The following is a 17,880-nucleotide window of genomic DNA, read 5'->3' on the forward strand; positions in this document are numbered from 1 at the left end:
AAAAACAAGCGGAAGTGACCGTGTGACGACATTGACCCACCTCCTCAGACTCGCGCCTTTTTAACGAGCACGCGCTTCTCGTGCGTGCATGCGTGCGTGCTCGTGTCATCGTTGCAGTCCACGCTTGCTTCTCTAAAAAGAAAACAAAAGTACAAAAATTAATTATTGTACTTCGTAACTTTTTTTTTACCCCAAATTTGTTCTGCAGCATTTGCTCGTGTTTTCCCCCGCGCACGGGCCATGTCTTCAGGACACGCCGGCTTCCTTGTGCGAGACATTCTGGACCTGACGGACGCTCCGGGGACGTGCTGCTGTTCCGGCGTCGAAGACCCGGAAGAAGAGGCCGACGCCAAAGCTAAAGCCGAAAATAACCGCGCCGATCCTCGCTTTAACCTGTCACGTGAGCGCAAATATACCAATCACCTAATTCGATTGATTGCTTGCCAAATGGATGACCGAAGTTCGTTTGACGACGACTTTGTCTTCCGCAGTGCACGCGCACGAGGGTGCGTCCACGGACTTGCCGCGGGAAGTCGGTGGAAGTAAAAAGCGTCGCGTCCTCTTCTCCAAAGCGCAAACGTCGGAACTGGAACGTCGCTTCCGGGAGCAACGCTACCTGAGCGCGCCCGAGAGGGAGCACCTGGCCGGTCGCATCCGGCTGACCCCTAATCAAGTAAAAATCTGGTTCCAGAACCACCGCTACAAGATGAAGCGGGAGCGAACCGAGCGCGCCGAACGCAGCCTACGGTCGGTTCGGCTGTTACAGGCGCCGCGCGGATTCGCTTCCAACGCCATCCCGGCGGTTGTGCTGCGGGATGGGAAGCCGAGCGAGCTGGTCAGCGGCCTCCTCGACCTGCGGTTGGCCTTTCCTCTGTTTAGCCACGCGCACCTTAACCAGCAGGCCCTTGCGAGGCTCACCTGCTGGAACGGCAACTGGACCTGAGTTATTGGATACAAGCTCTTTTCTTGTTTTTAATATGAATAAAAGCATGTTTTGTGTCACGTTGACAGTTTATAATGTAGATGCCAGGTCTAATCTAAATGTATTTATTTGTATTGTTGCAATATATCAATTGAGAGTATTTTGTTTTTTTTGTGATTGTCACAAAAAGATTTTCTATACCCGACCTTGCATGTTTAATTTTTTTTACAGTTAAGATGTGTATTTGATGTGAAGTAATGTGTATAGGCTATCTCTAAAATAAAATTAAAATGTATTTTCGGTTGTTGTTTTTTAACGAAATTCTAAGAATGAGTAACCTAAATTTGAAATGTTATCTTTTTATCAAAAAGATATTAACCTGTCAATGTATACGTTTTTTTATCATTTCAAATAATGTACGGCGTAATCCAAGCGATACAATTGTGAACCGATTTTACAAAGACTATTTTGGCTCAAATCCAGTTCAGTCAAATCAACTGCTGGCTGCAAACGACAATAATGCCGCTACTAATAATCGCTACTATTGTCACGGCAAAGCAGCAAAAGTAATCATCAATCGTACTGTATATATTTTTAATCGCTGCCTACAAGCGAATTAATCAAAGCATAATGTGCGCATGCGCGGTACGATGTCTATATTTTCGCTTGTGTCGGCGTTTTTTTATCATTTCAAACAATGTACGGCAGACGACAACTTTTATTGTAATCATTTATAAGGGCAACTGCTAGCCAAGGTTGACATGTATATCTTTTAAGATTCCTGAAAATTATTGATGAGGCCAAACATTGTGATATGTGTGTGTTTCTGTATGTTTTGTGGTCGACGTGTGGACTTGCGTGAGCATGAGGATTTTTGAAGTTAGTCTTTATTGGAGGTGACGGTTGGGGTTCAAGAACCAAGGGAAAAAAAACATCGTTTTTCCATGCGAGATGGAACTAACGAAAATATTAGCCATCATTCGGACGCCGAAACGTTTGATCATTTCTCTGCTCATAAATATTTCATTTCTGCCATGTTCAATATCGTGATGAAATCATATTAATTGAACGGATTCTCATTTTGCTTTTGAAATAAAGACAAATTAACCGTGAACTGAGCACAGTTTTGTGTTTTGAAACCCCAAATGCAAAACGTGCACATACAATGTGTCGAATTCTTTGTTTTGGTGGTCTCTACTGAAGCTGCTGCCCCCCGGATAAGCGGCAGAAGATGGATGGATGGATGGATGGATGGATGGATGGTCCAATTAAGAGGGGAACGTGAGAACCTGCAGACGAAATCTCAGCAGAAATTGACATTTTTTTTGAAAATTAAATGTACTGTATTGTGGAAATGAAAAAAATTGTGGCTGTGAAAATCATAACTAAAATTTTAATATATATGTGAAAGTCAAGCTATGTAAACGTGTAGAAAGGCAGCACTGTATTTTTTTAGAGGGAAGACTCCGAAAACTGTAAAATGACAAACGATTCACTGTGTGGGAGAGTATGTGACGTCACGCACGTATGAGGTTTCGTTCAGTTTTTTTTGTCACTTGGACGATATAAAAGCAAAAACATGCAATTAGTCATACCCGATATTACAACGTATTGATTTATTTATATTCATGTGATCACAATTCTACTTATTCTATTTCCTATTTTCATATTCAAGACACTAAAATGCAATTAACAAAACTGACGGAAGGTGGCAGCAGACGCTTGACCAACGATCCATTTCAAAAACACTAACAGCGATCAAAACTCCAGTCCTCAGCAACAGTAAGCAAATCATTTTAAATTATACACACAGGCGCACGCGCGGCACACACGCACACACTCCGTCTCTCGCACGCGCACACACACATACACACACACGGCTCTCTTATTTTAATAATAATAAAAAAAAATAATAATAATAATAAATAATAAGACATTTCATTTATAAGCGCCTTTCAAAACTATCGCTTTACAGTCACAGGATAAGTTTTTCTGTGGGTGAGCAGCGGCAGCCACACGCGCCAGCGTTCACTCAACCTGGAATAACTCAAAAAAATAATAAGCTAGCTAGCTAATAGATAGCTGATAGCCAGACAGATCGATAGCTAATAGATAGCCAGCTAACTAGCTGTACATACACATTGGTTTATACAGACGCTCCCCTACTTATGAACATTCAAGTTACGTACAACTGTACATATGAGCATTTTTGTAGTAACATATGTAGTATTCTCCCCAGTTGTACATGTATGTATCTTTATAGAAAACACACACACACACACACACACACACACACACACACACACACACACACACACACACACACACACACACACACACACACACACACACACACACACACACACACATATATTATTTTTTTCTGTTGTACTTTGAAAAGCGTTCGAAATACGCATTTTACAACGGATTGTCAATAACGTCTGTGATGCTGCAAGAAAAAAAATGACATACTTTTGAACATATCCCCTTCAATCATAAATATTAATACATACAGTATTCCCTCGTTTTTTGCGGTCAATTGGGACCTGGACCACCCGAGATAGACGAAAATCCGCAAAGTAGATTTATGTAATAACCCACGTGATAAGTGAGTGCTGAGTGCAGCCATGTACAAAACCACTGAGTCATTCGGCATTTTGTTTCTGGATGATTATTTTCCCTGAAAAACAATCTGCGATGCACTGAAGCCGAGATAAGTGAACCGCAAAGTAGCAGGATCACTGTAGTTCTTACTATTACGACTATTATATAAAAAATATGTTCTGCAGGAATAAAGAGGGCATATTATAAATCAGGAAATACAAATTTAGAAACGTCTGATTTGGAATAAAATGAGTAAAAATTATGTGACCAATGATATTGTTCATATCCACAACTTTGTGGCCAAACAGGAAGTGATGTCACAGTAGCAGGCCATCTGTTTCCTCTCCATTCCTTTGTTGACTTTAAACTGATGACCACCGAGTGCTTTATCTCGCTGCCAGTCTTCAAGTGGGGCTGGCAGATGGGCTCTGCCCCCGGCGTGAGCGCATGACGACAGAGTGGCAACAAAGATCTCACTTGCCATTGCCATGGTTACGTGGAGGCCAGATCATGTGGCCAAGCAGGTTGAATGAGGAAGAATGTCCAGATAACGAATTTGTCAGTTAGATAATTTATTCAACGACTGACGACTCCGGAAGTCTGTTTTGGTTTGGGGCGCGGCCTGAATCAGGCGTATCGGAGGAGGGAACTATTTTTTAAAAAGGTTGTAACGAGGCTTCAGGGGACCCAAATTGAATGGATACCCTTTCGGAATATGTCCTACTTCACTACACATGAAGAGAACACGACAAAATCGTACTCTCTCGCGTGTAGAGGTTAACTCCTAACACAATCTCATTCAACTCGACTTCATTTTGACTTCAAAATGTACTTTAAAGGACAACCAACACCATTTTTTGGTTTACTAACTGACATCAGAAAAACGTTTTATAGCATTTAAAATACCCAAAACACGCAGGCAATAAAAATGACTTAAAGTGTACCAAAACTACTTCAAAATGACCCCGGAAATGGCGAGCCAGGACGTCTTGCCTTGCTCGAGAATCAAACCAATGGTACTCATCCAGTTATGAATATGATTCAAATAGTTCTGAAGAGGAAAGCATAAATGTTTGCAATCGATTAAAGAAGTCCTTCCGTATCATTTTGAGGCGTCGGGACTCCAATGTAGCAACACGGATCAACACGATGTTTTCAGACCAAACAAAGTACCCAAAATGCATTATGTGTCGCTTTCTCGGTCAGGGGCGTTATAGACGTGACGTCACGCATCATCATCAACTCGAAAACAAGACTTCCTGAATATTCAGCGCGAGTCTTAAGACGTAAAATATAGCTGTATATGGTGGAATCTTTGTAAAATACGCTCAGTAGAAGTCATTTGAAGTGATTTTACAAATTATAAACACAACTTGTCCGGTGGCGTCGGTTGTCCTTTAAAGGACAAGGACAACAACAACAACAACCACAGCTGTAGTGTCTATTGAAAGGAACATAATGACTTGATTGCAGTGACGTGCAGTCAGGGGAGACAGGTGAGGCTGTGCCTCACCTGTCATCATGGAAATATCAAATGACAAAATAAATTAAGCAGTTATATGTATTTAGAGATTTGTACTTTAATGTTCTTTTCCATTTAACGTCACCATTTTTGGATTTTTTTTCAAAATCGCTGAATTTTCACATTGATCGTTCAAATACTAAGTGGATACGAGTGGTGAGGCAGCAGCCGGCTGAGCCTCACCGTGGATTACGCAATCACTATGCTAACTGTGCTGGCTTGCTCTGCAGTGAGACCGCATTGCTGTCCCTCTGCATATCGCTATTAAAAATCGCGATATGCAACACGTTTAATATATGAACTAAATTTCTACAGTTTAGATAGTGTATATCGGGGGTGCTCACACTTTTTCAGCATACGAGCTACTTATAAAAACTACCAAGCACATTTCCAAATGCTCATCATTCATGGTGGAACGGTATTTGGACTTAATGATCTTCATGTAGGAAAAGGCTGACTCACATAAATAAGTGGAGCCGAATAATGCAGTCAAGGAGGTAGCACATCCTCATGTTGGGGTACTTTTCCTGTGTGAGTAAGTTACAGACCTGCCCATGAGCTATGGACTTCAGCAGTGAGAACACTCACAATCTCCGATGTCTTTCCATATTTGCTGGGTTAAATCCTCAGCCGTGGCTTCACAGCGCCGTGTAACTGTATGTCTTGACAGCTGCAGAGCTTTGATTGAAGATAATACGCATCTCTGCCTTATTTTTAAAGTCTCTGAACAAGGAGTCAGCTGCTTCAACAAATGCTTCTTTTACCATCTCTCCGTCTTGGAAGGACTTATTGTTTTTAACGATAGCGTGACTCACCCGGAACGATGCTTCTGTGGCGGCTTTCGCTTTTGAAGTATGTTGAGTGAAAAATGACTGCTGTCCGGACAACTGGGATTTTAGTTCGGCCACCGTTTTCTTTCTCAGCTGGCTTTTCGGCGGCAAGTCAATGTCGTATTTTCCATGAACAGTCCGAAAATGCCGCTCCACATTTTCCCATTCCGTATGAAAGTAACATGTTTTACCCCCTTACTTTATCCAGGTTTCTCACTCATTTTGATCACCATATGTTTTAGCAAGGGCTTAAAATCTTAGGTAATTCGCTGACTAGCTTGTAAATTTTGCTGCGTTTAGCGCCGTTGTTTACGCATGCACGGCGACCTAAAGGTAAAAATTCAGTTGTCATCTGAATGGTTGCCCTGTATGTCAATCAAGTGATGGGACGTTTGATAGGCTGACAAATGTTTTTTTTTTTTACTGTCATGCTGCGATCGACCAGTACTACCTCCGCAATCGACCAGTAGATCGCGATCAACGGAATGAGCACCCCTGGTGTATATAATGTAGAGTCACTATACATTATAAACACTGTACTACAGTGTTTATTTCATTTTTTTTAATCAAAACTGTGTGCATAGGTGAGGCACACAGTTCTCCTGCCTCATGACAGAGGACGCTGGTGATTACAGATTCTTCTTGCGCCTCCCCGGCTGCAGAATAATAGAAGTAGTGGCAGCAAGCTACAGTAAACAGTTAGCAAGTTTGTACATACGTATGTGACGTATGTACAAAAAAAATACTTCTATTTTAAGACGACTATAATTTCTAAATGTGTCAAAAATGTAAATTAAATTGACGTTTGTTGGAGTTGGAACTATTTTGCTTTTCTATTGACATTCTTCATTGACCTTCTTTGGGATTTCACACGGACGCATGCACACGCGCGCGCGCACACACACACACACACACACACACACACACACACACACACACACACACACACACACACACACACACACACACACACACACACACACACACACACGCGCACACACACACACACACACACACACACACACACGATAAACACTCATACATGCACACAAACGCACTTGAAGACACAAACACACACAAATATGATAAGCACTCAGACGTACACGCACACAAACGCGCTTGAACACACAGAACACACACAAACAAATATGATAAACACTCATAAGCACACAAATGCACTTGAACACTCACACCCAAATATGATAAACACTCATATACACGCACTTGAAGACACACATAAATATGATAAACACTAATACAAGCACATAAATGCACTTGAACACTCACACACAAATATGATAAACACTCATTAAGACGCACGCGCGCACACGCACGCACACACACACACACACACACACACACACACACACACACACACATTTTTTTACGTTTATAAAAACGTATAATAAAACGATGTGTGGATACTAAACTATAAGGAAGCCTTTTTATAAAATAAGTAATGTTAAGAAATCAGTAAGATAATTGTAATTTAACTACTAAACGGGAGCGCGCAGCCACAGCACGCTGTAGTTGTGTTAAGTTCATTCTGTCTCCTTATTATCTATTTTGAAACGGGTTATTTTATGACAGACAGTAGTGTTTTAGGTTGTTCAATTACCTTACATCAGGGGTGTCAAACGTCGGTCCTCGGGGGCCACTCACTGGTTTGCATTTCTCCAAGCCTCCCTGTTGTATCACACCTGATTCAAATCATATCATCAGCAACCTCCCCGGAAGTCTGACATTAAGCCTGTTCATTTGCATCAGGTGCGTTGCTACAGGGAGACTTCGAAAACATGTTGGACTGTGGCCCTCGAGGACCAGAGTTTGACACCTGCCTGTGCCTTACGCATATTCCGGCGGGCAATTCCGCCTTTATGGGGGCGTGGCTTACCGCGTGACAACCCAAGTCTGTAATTAAAGTATCCGTTACAAAACAGAGGACGCTGTGTTCTCTCTCTCTCTCTCTCTCTCTCTCTCTCTCTCTCTCTCTCTCTCTCTCTCTCTCTCTCTCTCTCTCTCTCTCTCTCTCTCTCTCTCTCTCTCTCTCTCTCTCTCTCTCTCTCTCTGTATATCTGTCTCTCTCTGTGTCTCTCCCTCTCTCTCTGTCTGTCTTTATCTCTCTTTCTGTCTCTCTCTCTCTCTCCCTCCCTCTCTCTCTCTCTCTCTCTCTCTCTCTCTCATTCTCTCTCTCTCTCTCTCTCTCTCTCTCTCTCTCTCTCTCTCTCTCTCTCTCTCTCTCTCACTCTCTCTCACAAAGTGCTTCTTTGCTTCATAAGGACGTACTGCAGCGGCAACAGTGTTGCTGCTGTGGTTTATAGGGCAAGCCCCGTCAAAATGATGAAGGACCTTAAAATTTCCCACAACTCTTAAAAAAACTCCGTCAATGATCGAAAATAGTTGGATAATGTAACCTCCATAAAATATAAAATATGTAAATGTTGATACAGTCTTGTTTAAATTTGATTTTGTTACAAAAGCTTACATTTGTTAGCAAAGAAGCGTGGAAAGTAAATTTAGCTTGTATTTTTTAGACGTGCACACTCCACCATAACATCCCTAGCTGATCCACTGCTGAAAGTGATGCTTTGGTCCTCTCCTCTGTCATCTACAACTGCTTCATGTCACAAAGAGGGTACAGAAAGTACTGTGTGTTGTCATATTAGTTTTGTTTGTTGTTTTTTTTTACTTTGTTACTTCCGGGTTGAGTGAACCTGGCGCGTGTGGCTGCTGCTGCGTACCCCTAGAAAATATTCTGTGACTTTAAAGTGTCCTTGAGAGGTATGAAAGGCGCTTATAAATGAAATGTATTTATTATTATTATTATTATTATTATTATTATTATTATTATTATTATTATTATTATTATTATTATTATTATACATCCTGTGGAGTCCACACAAATGACGTGAAATTTCGGGTTTGCTTCGGGCTCGGGCCTGCAAATCAAGTTAATTGGACGGGCTTGGGTCGGGCTTTAATACCCGCGGGTCAGGTCGGATCGGGCTGGATTTTTTTGGGTCTTATACCTCTAACTCACCTGCACGTTAAGTTGGTGAGAAATCCGCGTTCAAGTCGAATCTGTCAATCAGCGTCATCGCCCCGCCCCCTCCACTCCCACGTAGTGGGATAAGTTCTCCCATGCAGCAAGTCCCGGTCTCATCGTGCAACAGGAGGGAAGAGGTGGTGGGAGGGAGGGAGGCGTCCTCGCGTCCAGCATGTCCCTGAGCCCCCCGAGGCACTCCACCCCCTTCTCGGTCACCGACATCCTGCAGCACAGCCTCATGGACGACGTGTACCGTAGGTTCGGTGGCAGCGCCACCGTGCAGGAACCCAGCCCGACCAGCCTGTACCGGTACCAGCAGCAGTACAACCATCATCATCATCAGCAGCAGCAGCAGCACCACCACCACCAGCAGCAGCAACCGCATCACCATCAGCAGCAGCAACAGCACCTGTCCACTTCCTCCTCATCCGGGGCCTACAGCACGGTCGCCGCGCCACCCTTCTCGGGGTCGATCGGGGGGTTCTGCGGAGGCGGCGGAGAGATGCCAGCCTATCAGGAGACGCTGAGGGGGGTTGCCTCGACCGCTGCGGCCTGGTACAGCGGCCCTGAAACGAGATACGCACCAAGTTAGTTCAGTTCATTTCAATCCACTTTTCAACTTTTCCACAATCAAACAGGAATTTTTTTAAACACCAAAACTGCGGGTATTAATTACTGGAGATTTCCTCAAAGCTCATGCCTCATTTTGTTCTTTTAAAAAGAAGATAAGTTGAAAATGATTCCCACACTACGCTTAAAATTGCATAAGAATAAAATACAAAACAATTATCGAATAAAATAACACAATTTTGATTTGAACGTGAAAAAAATACACGTTGGAAAGACAAACTGAAAGTAATGTTCTCCCTTTTTTGGTTTTTCAAATAGTAACCAATAGTGTCCATTGTTCGAATACGAATGTGCTGCTTATTGGGAAAAAAGAAAGGATTATTTTCCGCAGTCGCAAGAAGTTTTACTTACTTTCATTCAGCTTTCGTCATTTACGAGCTGAATGAACGAATTTGGAAAGATGTTTTACTTTTGAATGTTATGTATTTTAAGGAAAAAATGTTTTCTTTTGCTTCCATTTTACCGTTTAAAAATGGTTCGTTTTACTTTGCTTGTGAGCAATTTGCTAATCAGTTTTTGATCGGAAAAAACAACAACCGAAAATGCCGAAGTTGCCGCGTTCACTCAGTTACACAAATTGCTTACATGTAACAAATTTCGGCTTTATCGCCAAAGTTAGCGTCACTCCTTTTTAGTTGTCAAATTTCTTACGACACAAATCCGTTTTAGATTTCAATTGGCTGTAAAATTTGCAACTACGTTAAAGGACAGATTACGTTGAATAAAAAAATAACCTTATACTTAATATGATTTTTAAAATCAAAAGTCAAAGTCAAAGTCAGCTTTATTGTCAAATATGCTAATATGCATGACATACAGCACAGATGAAATTACTGTCCTCTCGAACCCAGCATGCAAGGTACTTATAATTACTTAACAAACATAAACATGAAAACGCCAATTTGCCGGGAGAGGGGAGCCGCTGCGTGTTCACGCGCCGCCATCTTGGGGAAAAAAAAAGAAAAAATAACAAATATGACAACACAAAGACACAGAGTCATTCATTCTTCAGGACTTGCTGTACCCTCTTTGCGATGACATGAAGCAGTTCTAGTTGAAAGAGGAGAGGATCAAAGCATCCATGTCAGCAGTGGATCAGGGACGTTATGGTGGAATTTGTACGTCTACTACAAGCTAAATGTTGAAAGCAAACACGAAGCTGTAGCATCCATTGACGAAAAGACATTGTCTCACATCTCCTGTCCCACATAAATCCGCTTCAATTCCAAGCCGCGACAGTTCCACATACGCATCGGCGCATACGCATCGGCGCTCTTATCGCGGGCTCCTCACGCCATGCATCCATCCAACCGCAGACTGTCCAACAGCACTGACCTTCCCACTGAACAAAGCGGGGCTGTGACGATGCTGCCCATTACAGGCGCAAAAAAAGCACAATGGCCCCAGAGCTGTCCAGCGATGGTAGTCAAATGGCTCCGACATTCCTCCCATTCAAAAACAGTACTGGCATATTCATGCTGCCGAAAGGCGCAACCGCTCAGCACAGTCTCCTCCTTGATGATTGTTGTGGCCAAAAATGCTGAAAAACAATCTGTATCCATTCCACGTGACGCACAACAACATAAAGTGACAAAAGAAAACACAATAACAAGACAAAAACAACAAAAAAGCAAGGCCTGTGAGAGCACTTGCTGATGGCTGCCTACTCAGGCGCCATCTTGGAAAAAAAATTAAATTAAAATAAAATAAATATAAATTAAAAATAAAATTAAAATATAGACTTCAACTGGAAGTCATAAAAAAATCGGGGTCGATTTTTGAACTATTTCGATCGGCTGAATGTTCGATCCGTGTTGTTTGTGTTGGAATGAATATAATGGATATTGATTTAAATATATTTTGATAGTACACGTTCTCCCCTCCGAATGCTTTGCTGAGGAATAATTGTCAAAAACAATCTCGTAATAACATTTCGCACGACCACTTGCATTGTCACTTTCTAGTTTCCCGGCTGGTGGGCTCTTGCGGCGGGATGCCGGGCGGCCTGTCGGCCTTGGACGCCGGCGCCAAGGCGGCCTTGTCCATGGCCCCGCGGAGGAAGCGCCGGGTGCTCTTTTCGCAGGCCCAAGTATTCGAGCTGGAGCGCCGCTTTAAGCAACAAAAGTACCTGTCAGCACCCGAGAGGGAGCACCTGGCCGGCATCATCCACCTCAGCCCCAACCAGGTCAAGATTTGGTTCCAGAACCATCGTTACAAACTTAAGCGGCAGCTCAAGGACAAAGCGGGCCAAATGCAGCAAGACGCGGGCGTCCGCCGGGCCTCGCAGGCGCTTGCCAAGCCCGGCCGAGGCGACTCCGAGCCGGCGGCGGAGGGCAAGACGACAGCTAGCAGGCAGCTCGAGCGAGATTCTCGGGAAGAACCAGAGGACCGGGAGCACCGGGAGAGTAAAGGGACCCGCACGGATACTGCGCTGCTCGACTACGCAGGCGGGGTGCTTGGTTCCTCGGTGGGATCCACTTTGCTTTATGGCAGGACTTGGTAGGACAGAACCGGACTGAGGACACTGGAAGTTTTCATTTTATATAAAGCGTTTCAGATCAAGGTGGGCGAATGAATGGATTAAGATTTTATGTATATATAATGGACTTGGATCTAAAGTTGAGGCTGCCTTGATTCCAGAGGATTGAACTATTTCGGCTTTCAAGATTAAATGTTCTTTGTAGTTCCATCCGGTTAATAAATAATTGAATTTTTATCTCGCCATTCATTCTTTATTGTAGTTTCAAAATGAAATCACAAAAACTCAATTCAAAATCATGAAAAAAAACATTGAGGTTACAGATGAAATTAGTCTTCCACATGATATTCTTTTATTGGACAAGTTGTAAAAGGTGATGTTGGAGAATCTCTCAAAGGTATACAACATTGACTTGTTTAAAAATTCTGATTAGGTTTTACTTCCAAGTAGCATATTTCATGAGGGTAATTTACGTCATAAGACAAGTTTTAAAAAAAATCATTTCCGTCCATATCTTTTGGATGGCGGTGGAGCAGGGTAACCTCCTCTGTTGAATCTGCCACGGGCCTAAAAAATAAAAATAAAACATAGGGCATTTATTTGACAAGAAAAAAAAATACACTCTGACTGATAATGCAAAAAGGAGCGAAATTAACCAAGTACCACCACATGAGACTTTTTTCCCCTCCAATAGATACTCTACCAAATATATTTTGCTTCAACATTTTGCACTACTGTTGATGAGCTGAATTTTACATGAACAAAATGGATCACATTTGATAATAATAATAATAATGATGATAACAATAATAATAATAATACATTTCATCTATAAGCGCCTTTCAAAACTCTCAAGGACACTTTACTGTCACAGGATATTTTTTTCTGCAGGCGAGCAGCGGCTGGAGCCACACGCTCCAGCGTTCACTCAAGCCAGAAGTAAAAAAAAAAAATCATCATAATAATAACAATAAAATTAAAAACCCATAATTACATAAAAACTAGGATACTTTCCCAAACGTTAAAACCTGAAGACCTGTGTGTTTATATTTTTTTTTGGGTGGGAATAAGAATAGTGAACATTTTAGGGCAAGACCCACCTGTTCCCAAAACAACACTGCGACCACAAAACCTGTTAAAATCTTCTTCCCCATCGCATTTTAAGCATCGATGTGCAACCTGAAATTCACGTGCCTACTCCACCAAAATGAATAACCGACTCAGAGTAGTGATACCTTGGCTTACGAATTTAATTGTTTCCCAGACAGTGTGTAAGGGGAAAAGTGTATATCCCAAAAATTAATTTCCCATAGGAAAGCATTAAAATGAGAATAATCCGTTCCCAGGTCCCCAGAAAACAATTTTCTACTTTCTAATTTTCTAAGCCTTAAAACTACACAAAATATACCTTATTCTATGTATAATAAATGTGATATGGTATTATAATTAAAGAAAAAACTGTATTGTATAATAGTTGTTGTGATGGTCGTTGAAGGCTTGATGGAATGGAGTGGCCGGTTTCATCAGCATTTAACACTTGATGAGAAACGTAACTTCTTTTACCATCTTGAGGACTGATCCCTTGTAGGTGCTTTCTCTGTAATAATTTTATCTAGTTCCTCATCAATTGTGTTTGTCGTCTGCAAAAGACACATCACCCATTGAGGCAGCTACGTGTACGAAAAAAGTTCGTATGCCAAGGTAAAATTTTCATAAATGTAACGTTCGTAAACCGGAAAGTTCGTAAGCCAAGGGGTTCATAAACCGAGATATCACTGTTACATGTTTATGAAAAGGTTTCTTCAGCCGTCATCTGTACTTATTTGAAGGTGTCGGACGTTTCGCTTCTTATCCAAGAAACTTCGTCAGCAAACTAAAGTCCTACTGGTAGTTTAGGCCCTATATATATATATATATATATACAGTAAAGTCTCGTTATATCGATATTCAAGGGAGTCCGAAAAAATATCGATTTAACCGGGACTATCGATATATCCGACCCTGTTTGCATGTAATTTTCTCCGTGCGTGCATAGAAATAGTATCGATGTAACCGGGACTATCGATATATCCGATACCGATATAACGAGACTTTACTGTATATGTATATATAGGGCCTAAACTATATGTCTATCTAGTAGTTTACTATATAGTAGTTTCGGAAACTATATATCTATATAGTAGTTTACTATATAGTAGTTTAGGCCCTATATATATATATATATATATATATATATATATATATATATATATATATAGATGTATATATAGGGCCTAAACTACGAGAAAGACTTTAGTTTGCTGACGAAGTTTCTCGGATAAGAAGCGAAACGTCCGACACCTTCAAAGAAGTACAGATGACGGCTGAAGAAACCCTTTCATCGATGGACCACTCCTGTACAACTGAGAGCTGTTTATATTATTCATAGTTCAATCATGACATGAAATTGCTATTCAGTCGCTAAAGTTGAACCAATAAAGAGAAACCAGTGAGGGACGAGCATTCCGATCAAGACTGCATTTTGATACCTGGTGATATGGTGGTCTGCGCCCATCGTTTCTTTGCTGTTGGAACTGCTGATGGTAGCCGCTGGGCCCGGACTCACCATGGCCAAAGTAGGCGTTATGGTGGTATGCCGCCTGTTGCGACCAATATTCGCCGTGAGCACCTCTACCCCTCCCGCGGTACGGGTGATGCCTGCAAGTAAAAATAAACATCAAATTCACTTCAAAATCACACCTGAGGAGCTGAATAGGCCATATTCCAAGTTAAAAAATATATATAATAAAATCCACTGGTATTTGTGGAAATACAATCACCATCTTGGTTGCTTGAAATTCAATTGACAGTGACAACAACAACAACAACATAATAATAATAATATACTGTGACTGTAAATTGACCTTGAGAGTTTTGAAAGGCGCTTATAAATGAAATTTATTATTATTATAATTAGCTACCTGGCTACTTATGTATCTGTTGGCAATCGATTGGATAGCTTGCTAGCTTTCTATATGTTTGAGTTATTCGGGGTTTTTTATTTTCCCGGAGCGCACTTACAATGGCGGCAGAAGCTAATGTTCTTGGTAGCACAAAAACATGCAAGAAAGTAGGATTTTTGTCAAACTCGTGAAAGTCAATGGCGGTTACTACAGTGGACATGTTTATTGGTTTAGATTAGCCTGCATTAGTTTCGCAGTGGACAAATTTACATTGTACAGAAGCAAAGTTATTATCATGAACCTAACCGAAGTGTCGTGTGGCACTCGAAATATCACTTAGCACACCAAGCCAGCGTCAATCGCCGTTTGGGAATTTACTGTAGACTCAGTAAACTCAGGTAGTGATACCTTGGCTTACGAACTTAATTGGTTACTAGACAGTGTGTAAGGTGAAGTGTGTATCCCAAAAAATAATTTCCCATAGGAAAACATTAAAATAAGAATAATTCGTTCCCAAGTGCCTGTCAAACAATTTTCTACTTTCTAATTTTGTAAGCCGTAAAACTACACAAAATATACCTTGTTTTATGTATAATAAATGTGCTTTGGTATTATAATTAAAGAAATAAATTGTACCGTATAATAAAGTGGTTTTATTTACCTTTGTGATGGTCGTTGATGGCTTGATGGAATGGAGTGGCTGGTTTCATCAGCATTAAACACTTGATGAGGAACGTAGCATTCTTCTTGCACCATCTTGCGGAATGATCCCTTGTAAGTGTTTTCTCTGCTTTCATTTTATCTAGTTCCTCGTCAATTGATGGGAATTTTAACCTTGCAGTCTCCACTCTGGCTTTGAACTATCAAAGTTGAAACGAGTCCAAATTTCACTGTTTTCTATCTATTTTGCATTTTGTCACTCTGTCTCTGTCGTCTGCCTGTCTCTCTAATGTTTAAACCACCTCTCACTGCTGCATTCTTGACCAATCAAATGGCTTTAACCGACGACTGGAGGCGGGGAATAGAGGACCAAAACAAGCCGGCTGCCGTTTTCTCGTTCGGAGAACGGGCTCATTTGCGAACAACACATTGCTCATTGTGGCAGCTCTGTGTGTATCCCGAAAAATAGTTCGTATGCCAAGGTAAAATGTTCATAAATTTAACGTACTTAAACCGAAAAGTTCGTAAGCCTAGGGGTTTGTAAACCGAGGTATCACTGTACTAGTATGCATACTTACTTGCTCTATTATGATGAATCTCATGAATAGAATGACTGACACATTAGTCTTACTAATCATGTTTTACTCTCCAACTTTATGAAGCTAAGCCCACTTGGAGGATGAATTCAGCATAGTAGTAGAAAAGCTGTTACTCGTCAGGCAAAATTCTGCACTAGTAGAAACTGTGCTACTCGTATTTTGTGAACCATTAGCCGCGGGCCACATTTTAGTAAGCGTTTCCCTTGAAGGGCTGTTATGACTGAAACCATCTGAAGAAGTCAACCTCTGGACATTAGGGATATACAGTAAAGTCCCGTTATATCGATATCGGTTATATCGATAGTACAGCTTATTACGATACTATTTCTATGAACGCAAGGAGAAAATTACATGCGCGCAGGGTCGGATATATCGATAGTCCCGGTTATATCGATATTTTTTCGGACTCCCGAGAATATCGATATAATGAGACTTTACTATATATATATATATATATATATATATATATATATATATATATATATATATATATATATATAGGGCCAGAGAAACCAGCAACATTTTAGTTTGCTGACGAAGCTTTTCGGGTGAGGAGCAAAATGTCCAACACCTTCAAAGAAGTACAGGTGACGGTGGCTGAAGAAACCTTTTCATCGATGGACCACTCCTGTACGACTGACAGCTTACACAGAAGTAAAAAATAACTGTTGATTCAACTTTTTTTTAAGTTACTGTTCGGGAAACAAAAATTCTTCCAAAATGTCTCTTATTTATTACAATATGAGAACGTTTTTTGTTTTTAGAAAGCATCACGGATGGAGAAGTGTTTAATCTGCTTTTGCGGGCCATATTCCGCCCTACAGCCTTGAGTATGACACCCATGCATTCGATGTTTAATCACACAGTTATGCCTCATTAGTCCCACACAACTGTATGTATGACCCATGAGATCAAATAACATTTCCAAAAAAGACTGATTCACCTAACCAGATGAAAAGGTTTCTTCGGCCGTCATCTGTCCTTCTTTGAAGGAGTTTGACGTTTCGCTCCTCATCCGAGAAGCTTCGTCAGCGAACGAAGATTTTGCTGGTAGCTCTGACCCAATATATATGTCCCTAATGTCCAGCGGTGGCGGTGCAGAGTTCTGGCTCCGCCACCGCTGGACATTAGGGATAGAAATAGGGGCAGAGCTACCAGCAAAGTTTTTGTTCTCTGACGAAGCTTCTCGGATGAAGAGCGAAACGTCCGACACTTTCAAAGAAGTGCAGATGATGGCTGAAGAAACATTTTCATCGATGGACCACTCCTGTACGACTGGGAGCTTACACAGACGTCAGCTAACCAGAGTGCAGGGCTCCGGTCCAAATGCTTCCAAAAAGTGGACTCACCATGGATATTGAGGCTGCTGATCGAAGAACGCCGGTGCTCTCAACTGGCCCCTGGCTCTGGAATCTGCACACAGCAACAAAAGGAGGCGTCACAACGGGCTGTGTCCACACAACCCAGGCTGCCACGACACACCCGATGCGCAACATTAGCGGAGATCAAATCAAGGTTTTGTGCGCTCGGAAGGGCCGGTGGCGACATTTGCATGTTTTGTTGAGCAAATGGGGGGGTGGGGGGAAGACCATTGAGCCATCAGCATTGTGGACTCCTCAAGTGGTTCGCTTCCATAGTGGCGAAGC

The 17,880-nt window shown here is 41.6% G+C and overlaps 3 protein-coding genes across 5 annotated transcripts in view; 2 read left to right on the forward strand and 1 right to left on the reverse strand.

The window, feature by feature from the left end:
• The window catches only part of LOC148884009 (homeobox protein Nkx-2.8-like), a 3,204-nt gene extending 1,987 nt beyond the window's left edge, over positions 1-1,217 (forward strand). Inside the window, exons 2-3 of one of the 2 annotated variants that reach the window (XM_089022293.1) lie at positions 251-400; positions 492-1,217. In XM_089022293.1, the coding sequence (XP_088878419.1) occupies positions 251-400; positions 492-943 (602 nt within the window). In that variant the 3' untranslated portion in view covers positions 944-1,217. Of the gene's footprint in view, positions 1-60; positions 401-491 lie in introns of those variants that run through there. The other variant, XM_089022292.1, reaches the window with a different exon arrangement.
• A 7,593-nt stretch (positions 1,218-8,810) lies between these two features.
• On the forward strand, positions 8,811-12,177 carry LOC148884010 (homeobox protein Nkx-2.4-like). The gene is made up of 2 exons (XM_089022024.1): positions 8,811-9,511; positions 11,519-12,177. The coding sequence occupies exons 1-2, from the start codon at positions 9,097-9,099 to the stop codon at positions 12,055-12,057; spliced, it is 954 nt and encodes a 317-aa protein (XP_088878150.1). The 5' UTR covers positions 8,811-9,096; the 3' UTR covers positions 12,058-12,177.
• Positions 12,178-12,368: 191 nt separating this feature from the next.
• The window catches only part of xrn2 (5'-3' exoribonuclease 2), a 37,291-nt gene continuing 31,779 nt past the window's right edge, over positions 12,369-17,880 (reverse strand). For both annotated transcript variants that reach the window (XM_089022238.1, XM_089022237.1), the window contains exons 29-31: positions 17,584-17,647; positions 14,562-14,730; positions 12,369-12,600 (exon numbers count right to left, since the gene is read on the reverse strand). In XM_089022238.1, coding sequence (XP_088878364.1) covers positions 12,532-12,600; positions 14,562-14,730; positions 17,584-17,647 — 302 coding nt within the window. In that variant the 3' untranslated portion in view covers positions 12,369-12,531. The remainder of the gene's footprint in view (positions 12,601-14,561; positions 14,731-17,583; positions 17,648-17,880) is intronic.

The sequence above is a fragment of the Hippocampus bargibanti genome, linkage group LG19 (genome assembly GCF_051943395.1).
Source record: "Hippocampus bargibanti isolate YZ-2025 linkage group LG19, ASM5194339v1, whole genome shotgun sequence".
Classification (NCBI taxonomy): domain Eukaryota; kingdom Metazoa; phylum Chordata; class Actinopteri; order Syngnathiformes; family Syngnathidae; genus Hippocampus; species Hippocampus bargibanti.

Excerpts from the sequence above, each read along its gene's own strand:
- LOC148884010 (XM_089022024.1), top strand. The coding sequence starts at position 9,097 with ATGTCCCTGAGCCCCCCGAGGCACTCCACCCCCTTCTCGGTCACCGAC. Across the intron at positions 9,512-11,518 it reads TGAAACGAGATACGCACCAA|TTTCCCGGCTGGTGGGCTCT; the intron begins GTTAGTTCAGTT and ends GTCACTTTCTAG.